This window comes from Hyaena hyaena, unplaced genomic scaffold (assembly GCF_003009895.1).
Source record: "Hyaena hyaena isolate Hyena2069 unplaced genomic scaffold, ASM300989v1 scaffold_115, whole genome shotgun sequence".
Taxonomy (NCBI): Eukaryota; Metazoa; Chordata; class Mammalia; order Carnivora; family Hyaenidae; genus Hyaena; species Hyaena hyaena.
The window spans coordinates 544,535-553,169 of NW_024080747.1; the positions used below are offsets into that span (position 1 = coordinate 544,535).

The following is an 8,635-nucleotide window of genomic DNA, read 5'->3' on the forward strand; positions in this document are numbered from 1 at the left end:
TATAGGAGGATTAGGAGGAACTTAATGGAGGACCAAGGGGGAGAAGAAGGGGGAAAATAGTGGGGGAGAGGGAGGGAGACAAACCATGAGAGACTCTTGAATGCGGAGAACAAACTGAGGGCCGATGGGGGTGGGAGGGAGGGGAAGGGGAATGATGGGTATGGAGGAGGGCACTTGTTGGCATGAGCACTGGGTATTATATGGAAACCAACTTGACGATAAACTATGAAAGTAAGATTAAAAAAAAAAAAAAAAGAACGAGCATCCCAGATAGCCGTGTGGAGGCAACTCTCAGCACTGAGGGACTTATGAGCCGAGCCTTTAGGGAAATAATACAAGGAAACCCATGTTAAAGAGCTACCACATTGATAGTGTTCCTTCATTTGGTTACAGGTGGCCCATTAACTGTTCTCTGTCCTCGAGACGGACACGGCACTCCGGCTGTTCTTCACCAGAGATGGACGGGAAAAATGAGGATGTGGGGGACACTGAGGTGGCAATCTGGGCTAAAACCAGTTCATGAAACAGAGCAGTACAGCCACTATTCCTAACCAGGTTCTCTGTGGTTAGATTTAGTTAAAAGAAAGCAATCAGTTTATATAAAATCCCTTCCATTATTTTTACACTTTTCCCTTAAAGAAAAACGTTCCCTTTGAAAAATCCCAGGCTTAACACAAATGAACTAAATGAAATGGTGGTGTGTCCACACATAGGCAAGGTCAGCCAGAAGCCTCAGGGCCAAGCAGAAGCAGCCCCATTGCGTAAGGATCCAGGAGGGTAAGGACAGAGACTGAGGGGATGAGCTTTGCTCTGTTCTTGTTTGAGGCACCAGCAGCCTCTTAAAGTCACTGCCCACTGGCAGGAGCCCCAGAGGCACAGTTGGGAAAGGCTACGCTGCCTCCCTCAACCTCGAACCCATTTACTTAACTCCAATTCTAACAGGTGGGATCCCTGACTGTACATCACTCAGGCCAACCACCCATTCCCTCTTAGCAATCCCACTCCACCGGGAGATCTAAAGAGTATGCAAAATAGGAGAAAGCAGGTTTCAGGTACAGAGACAGGCAGGGCTCAGGGAGGGCGGGCCACTGAATATAATCCTCAATGTGAAAACAGCAGTAACAACAACAAAAAAAGTACAGCACAATATTAAGGAAAGACATCACAATGTCAGCTGCCCACAGGGCAAAGCAAACTGATTTATGAGCCAGTTCAGGGGGACCCAGGCAGCTCAGTTGGTTGAGCGTCCGACTTCAGCTCAGGTCATGATCCCCGTGTTCCTGAGTTTGAACCTTCGGTCTGGCTCTGTGCTGACAGTTCAGAGCCTGGAGTCTGATTCAGATTCTGTGTCTCCCTCTCTCTGGGCCCCTCCCCTGCTAGTGCTCTGTCTCTGTCTCTCCAAAATAAACAAACATTAAAAAAAATAAAAAATAAAATAAAAAACCTTAAAAAATTATAAAAGCTAGTTCAGCGGCATCTGGGTGGCTCAGTGAGTTAAGCATCCAACTCCTGACTTCAGCTCATGATCTTATGGCTTGAGACTGAGCCTTGCGTAGGGGTCTGCTCTGACAGCACAGAGCCTGCTTGGCATTCATTCTCATTCTCTCTCTCTCTCTCTCTCTCTCCCCCCCTCCTCCCCTCCCTCAGTCCTCCCTAACACGCATGCTCTCTCTCACTCTCTCAAAAGAAATAAACTTAAAGAACAAATTTTAAAGGCTGTTCAGGAAAAGAAGTATCCTGAATTCACACATTCCTGGGTAAATACACACATAGAAGAAATGTTTCTGGCCAAAAGTTTCACTGGCATTTAAAACAGTGTATGCAAACGATCAATCCTAATGTAAATTGTGGACTTTAGTAAATAATGTTTTATCAGAATTGCCTCTGCAACTCTAACAAATGTATGGCATTAATACGAGATGATAGTTAAGAGGGAAGCATGCAAAGTGTGATGAAGTACAGGTACTCCCTACTTTCTGTTCATGTTTTTGTTGATGAAGGTAAGAATTAGCCGCTCCAGACTATGCCACTTTGTTTTTGTTTTTTTTTAATTTTTTTAAATGTTTTTATTTATTTCTAGGAGAGAGAGAGAGAGAGAGACAGTGTGAGCAGGGGAGGGTCAGAGAGAGGGAGTCACAGACGGAAACAGGCTCCAGGCTCTGAGCTGGCAGTCAGCACAGAGCCCGACGCGGGGCTCGAACCCACGAACCACGAGATCATGACCTAAGCGAAAGTCGGACGCTTAACCGACTAAGCCACCCAGGCGCCCCAGACTATGCCACTTTGGCATGAGGATTATTTTGAGCGGGAGGCAAGCAAGGCCAAACAGACTCAGGAAAACCTTTCTACCTCCCCCTTAACTGCCTGAAAGAACTTACAAAGGGGACCAATACCAAGAAGTGAGTTATTACTTCTATTTTTTTTTACTGTTATTACTATTTTATTAACACTTGTTATATTATTACTTTTATTATTAAAATAAACTTTTACTTTAATTTTTAAGTAGGCTTCACACCCAGCGCAGAGCCCAATGCCAAGCTTGAACTCACAACTCTGAGATCATGACCTGGGCTGAAATCAAGAGTCGGACGCTCAACCAACTGAGCCACCCAGGCGCATCACCAAAGATAACGTTTGTAAGGAGAGACCTATCTGTGTGACAGGGAAAACATTTCTGTACCAAATGTTTTGCTTCTTTCACCCTCCTGTGAATTGCCTTCCTCCTCCGGGAGGGCCCAGAGCTCTGGATTTATCGAAGCCTATCTGCCTGGCAATTCGTGGGTCTCCCATCTTTACTCACCATCCTCACCCTCACCTGCCCTGCGTAAGAAATTAAAATTTTTCTCCTGTCCTGCATAAGAAATTAAAATTTTTCTCCTGTTACTGCTTATTTTTAAGTTTATTTATTTTAAGAGACAGAGAGAGCGCAAGCACACACCGGGGAAGGGGCGGAGAGGGATGGGTTAGATCTCTGGAACCGAACCATGAGATCATGACCTGAGCCAAAATCAAGAGTTGGTCATTTAACCTACTAAGACCCAGGTGCCTCCTATCAATCTGTTTTATGCCCATTATTAGACCAGCAACAGAACACAAAAGTGAAAACAAAAAAATTTTTCGTCCTCTACGACATCGGAAACAAAGGCAGGAGGAAATGGCAGATAAAACTAAATTTCCTTATAACCTGCAGCCCATTGAGGAATACTTGAGGCTGGCAGAATAAAACGTTTCTTCCGGAACTCCTTATGGTCTTAATGCTAATGCTTTGCTAGAGGGAAAAGAACCTTTGCTTAACAATAGCCAGGCCTCCAGGATCCAGTGAGGCTTCTTTAGCATATGAAAATCTCACTGGAAACTTCCCCTGGACTTTACCTCCCCCAACCCTATAGTATATAACCAGTGTGTCTCTTCCTGCCCACGGGTCCTGTCCCAGTGCTTCAATAAAATCACCTTTTTGCACCAAAGAGGCCTTCAAGAATTCTTTCTTGGCTGTCAGCTCTGGACCCCGTGAACTCCACTCCACTATCACCCAAAAAACCTCATCACTCTATGCTACTATAAACTAACACTGCTCTAAAAAATAAAGTCTAATTTTTTTTGTAAAGAGCTTATGTACAGAGAAACAATGGTTTAAAAAATTAGGCAGAAACTTGAGCCTTGTATTCAGTGCCATGGCAGGCCACAAACTTTCACATATGCCATGTACACCGGCATGTAGGTATAATAATCACAACTATGAAATACATAAAAGACTGGAAGGAGGGGCGCCTGGGTGGCTCAGCCTGTTAAGCCTCTGACTTTGGCTTGGCTCATGATCTCAGGGTTGCTGAGTTCGAGCCCTGGGATGGGCTCTGAGCTGACAGTTTGGAACCTGCTCGGGATTCTTACTCTCTCCTCTCCCTCTCAAAATAAACTTAAAACAAAAGACTAGAAGGAAATGCATCAACACATAACTCTAACAACCATTCTGTATTGAGCCGGTTGAGGTAAGGGGATTAAACCTAATTATCTTATTTACTGCACTATCCAATTTTTTTTTAGTAAGGAATAGGTATTACCTTTCTGATCTGAGAGAAAATTTAAAAGACTTTTTAATGTATATACTTATCTTGAAAGAGAGCGAACAGTGAAGGGGACAGGGCTGGGGAGGGAGGGAGGGAGAGGGAGAGAGAGAAAGGGAGGGGGGGAGAGGGGGAAGGGGGAAGAGGGGGAGGGAGAGAATCCCAAGCAGGCTCTGGATGATGTGAGCACGGAGTAGACACAGGGGGCTCGAACCCACGAACCATGAGATCTTGACCTGAGCCAAAACCAAGAGTCCAATGTCCAACCAACTGAGCCACACAGCACCCCCCAAAATACTTACTTCTAAAAACAATAAATGGATACTGCTTTGGATGCTCTTCTCTAGGTAGGGTGAACTGTACTTACCACACTATTTACTTTTAGAAGTGGCATTTCACCGCTCAAGGATATTTTGATAGCAAATAATGGAACCCTGAGCCAATTTATAGCCTTATTTAAAGATATTCCTCTCGCTTTGCACCGAGGGGGGGTCTCCTGGCTGACAGTTTAAGGAGCATCACCTCAGGGGCTCCCTGGGAGCCCTGAGTCACTCTAGCAATCTTTGATTCGCAGAAAACACTGGCTCAGCAGGCCCCAACCTGCCAGCACTTGGTTCTGTAACTCGGGTACAGAGGTTGGCAACAGCCAGGTTCTCCAGTAAGCAAATCAAATTAGTAACTCATTTAAACCTCACCATAACCACAGGAGGTAGGAATTTCAGGTCTCCTCTACTGACAAGATAAAACACACAGATGGGGCGCCTGGGTGGCTCAGTCGGTTAAGGATCCACTATGGCTCAGGTCATGATCTTGTGGTTCCTGGGTTCAAGACCCATGTCAGGCTCTGTGCTGACAGTTCTCAGCCTGGAGCCTGCTTCAGATTCTGTGTCTCCCTCTGACCCTCTCCTGCTCTTGCTGTCTCTCTCTCTCTCTCTCTCTCTCTCTCTCAGAAATAAATAAAACATAAAATGTTTTTTAAAGAAGCAGCGATAAAAAGGTTTTTTCTAACATACATATTCTTTTCTTTTGGTTCAACGAGAAATTTAAGAAATTTAAAATCAATAAAAGCGGGGCGCCTGGGTGGCTTAGTCGGTTAAGCGTCCGACTTTCGCTTGGGTCATGATCTCGCCATTCGTGGGTTCGAGCCCCGCGTCAGGCTCTGTGCTGACTGCCAGCTCAGAGCCTGGAGCCTGTTTCAGTCTGTGACTCCCTCTCTCTCTGACCCTCCCCTGCTCACGCTGTCTCTCTGTCTCTCCTAGAAATAAATAAAACATTAAAAAAAAAAATTAAAAAAAAATCAATAAAAGAAATTTAATAAACTTGGATTGGAAAATAAAGAGTATGCATAGCTGAAGTTTATGCTACATCAGTATAGACTTTTAAACCATTTAAAATCACCATTTACTTACTGAAAGCCACATGGAAAAGGCCCAATCTTGGGACTACAGCAGAGGAGATTATCACAACCCCCAAGGAACTCCCATTTCAGGGACTCCTCATCAGATCTCCCTATATCGCCCTGCAATTACAATAGGTCATGGAGCTGTGACCTTCATACTCACCTCTGCCCAGATTCTCCAGGCCTCCCTGGCTTTCTTCACGGTTTCTTCATAGTCAGCCACGCTTGCCTAATTAAGAATTAGGGGGGAGACAAAGGGAAAAACAAAAGGAAGTGATGATCCTCTTGTGAGAACCTACAAGATTTTTGCAAAAGGAATGGAGTAACTCTCGGTGACCCTCAGATTTATAGATTCTAATGATTTTCACAGCCTATGCATCCAAAGACTCATGAGAATCCAGGAAGGCAACTTCATATTTAGTTGTGCTTTTTTTACAACATTGCTTCCTGAAGCAAGGTCCATCAGCCTCATCTGGGAAAAACATCGGAGATGTGATTAGAAATTCAGAAACTTGGGCTCCAACCAAGACTTTAGAGGTCAGAACCTTCATTCAAATAGGAGGCAATTCAGAAAAATGGACTTAAAAGAACATACCCTCATGACTTTTCCATTCTACCTTTTCTACGGCACCCAACCCAAACAATGGACAATCTCTCCCACTCTTAAAAATGAAATGAAAAAGAAACACATTCTTGGAATTTGAAATATCATGTTGCTTTTTTAAATATCTTTTTTCCTTCATTTATTTATTTTTGAGAGACAGAGACGGAACACAAACAGCGTAGGGCCAGGAAAAGAATGAGACAGAGAACCTGAAGCAGGCTGCAGAGCCTGATGTGGGTGGAACTCACAAACCGTGAGATCATGACCTGAGCCAAGATCTAGAGTCGGACGCTTAATCAATAGAGCCACTGAGGCGCCCCTCACGCGGCTCTCAATAACTGATATAAACTCTCTATGGGCAGTTTGTATTAAAAAAAAAAACAAAACCAAGGGGCCCCTGGGTTGCTTGGTTGGTTGGGCGACCAACTTCAGGTCAGGTCATGATCTCAAGGTTTATCAGTTCAAGTCCCACGTCGAGCTCTGTGCTGACAGCTCAGAGCTCAGATGGTCTCCCTCTCTCCCTCTCTCATTCTCTCTCTCCACTCCTACCCCATTCATGCTGTCTCTCTCTCTCTCTCTCAAAATAATAATAAATATAAAATAAATTTTAAAAATAAATAATAAAATAAAACCAAAAACCAAAAGCAAAAAACTTACCTGTCGAACTCTCGCTATTGGTTCATTATTAGCAGGACAATAAGTCGTGATAACCTTAAAACAAACAAAAAAAGATGACTTAGAAAATACAATTCCTTCCAAACTGGCAGGAAATATCAAATGGGGGAGAAAAAGAAGAGGAAGGGAAAAAAAAGATACCACATCCAAACTGGGAATTTTTACATTAACTTCTATTGATCGGCCACTTACAGAGCTTTCATTTTTGACCTAAACATTCGGAAGCACTTTTTGCAAAACCCACCCTTGCCATCTAAATGTTAGGTTTAAAAGCAATAGCCTAACTTTACCAGTTACTTTGCCTCTTTTTCTATTAGTAACAGACAAAACTGACGAGTTTTACTTACTCTTCTCTCTTACTTTGCCCTGGTCATAAGGTGAAATAGTCAACAGTGGACAGCTACGGCAAAGGGCTATGTCCACCCAAACTGTACAGATTAGAAAGAAAAAAATCAAGACGTAGCTAAAAGATTTTCAGCAGCGATTAATGTATCCAGGAACCTAATGATTTGGCCCCAGAAAACCAAAAAGATGTTTCCTGTAACAAAGCAAGTTGATTATATCACACATAAGAAACTTTGCGGCATGTTACGTGAGGTTTTAATATAGGTTTATTTTTTTTTTGTTTTTAGTATGTATTCATTTTTCAGATACAAAAAGAGACAAAGCGTGAGTGGGGGAGGGTCACAGCGAGAGGGAGGGAGATACAGAACGTCAGTGACGCAGGCTCCAGGCTCTGAGCTGTCAGCACAGAGCTGGAGGCGGAGCTGAACTCACACGCCAGATGAAGGCCTCAACCCAAGTCGGACGCTTGCCTGAGCCACCAGACCCTCCTATGTAATATTATCTAATTAAAGCTTTCTTTGGCATGCGCCTTTCAAAAGCTCTGATTGCTAAGAACCCTAGCTTTCTATTGTATTCTGGAGAACATTTTCTTGAGCTTCGGCTGGGTGCCAGTCATGGGGTCTGGCCACGAACACAGAACAGGATTTCAGCAGGTCCGAGCTTGCAAGCTCCAGCAAAAGACCTCGGATAAAGGCAGTGTGAAACTACGGCAAGCCATTACCTGGGGAGCGCGTCACATCAGAGGAGCCCGTCAAATACAAATCTGAGACCATGTCCCCCCGCTAGCGTGTGGCGTTTCGCACTACGCACTGCAGAACTCTGCCGGAAGGGCTGTAAGCACGCATGCAAAGTTCAGGCCCTACCAGCTCCCAAATGACCCTGCTTCTCCACGACATGCAAAGACCGAACACTCCAGGGGCGGTTTTGAAGGCATGCTACACAAGTGCCCTTTTACTGTGACATTTCGCAACTCCCCACCCAGCACAACAGTCCAGAGCGGCAGCGGGGGGGGGGGGGGGGGGGGGGGGGGGGGTCGGGTGGGCGCAGCGCCCGCGCGGCCTCCCGGAGCGCGCTGAGGCCGCCCCGATTCCCGGGACGCCCGCGTACCTCTCCCCGGCCTCCCCAGCTTCCATTGTACACGCCCTCGTTCTCCTCGCGGAGCCCCAGCTCCTTCAGCCACGCGTACTGGGCCTGATTGATGAGCAGAGTAGACATGGAGGCGGCAGGCCGAGTGCAAGCGCCCGAGAGCTTGCTTCCCCTCGAAAGATGCACACACAGCTGGCGGGGCACGCGCCACATACTGAGATCCGGACGCTGAGCGCGCCCGTGGCCGGGGCGGGGGGCGGCTGAAATAGCGCCCCGCCCCCCGCCCCGGGGACGCCATTGGGCAGGCCGGGCCCCGCCCCCGCAGCTCGCGCCCGCCGCGCCGCCCGGCCAGCCCGGGTCTTCCGGGGGCGGGCGGAGCTCGCGCGCGCCTAGAGCGGAGGGCGCGCCACAGGGAGGGAGCGTGAGGGCTACTGCCGCCTGGTGGAAGCCGCCGGGAACCGCAAC

The 8,635-nt window shown here is 46.3% G+C and overlaps 1 protein-coding gene across 2 annotated transcripts in view; it reads right to left on the bottom strand.

The window, feature by feature from the left end:
- ALDH7A1 (aldehyde dehydrogenase 7 family member A1) overlaps positions 1–8,412 on the bottom strand; it is a 47,409-nt gene extending 38,997 nt beyond the window's left edge. For both annotated transcript variants that reach the window (XM_039236697.1, XM_039236696.1), the window contains exons 1-3: positions 8,192–8,412; positions 6,722–6,775; positions 5,624–5,689 (exon numbers count right to left, since the gene is read on the bottom strand). In XM_039236697.1, coding sequence (XP_039092628.1) covers positions 5,624–5,689; positions 6,722–6,775; positions 8,192–8,383 — 312 coding nt within the window. In that variant the 5' untranslated portion in view covers positions 8,384–8,412. The remainder of the gene's footprint in view (positions 1–5,623; positions 5,690–6,721; positions 6,776–8,191) is intronic.
- Between the last annotated feature and the right edge of the window lie 223 nt (positions 8,413–8,635).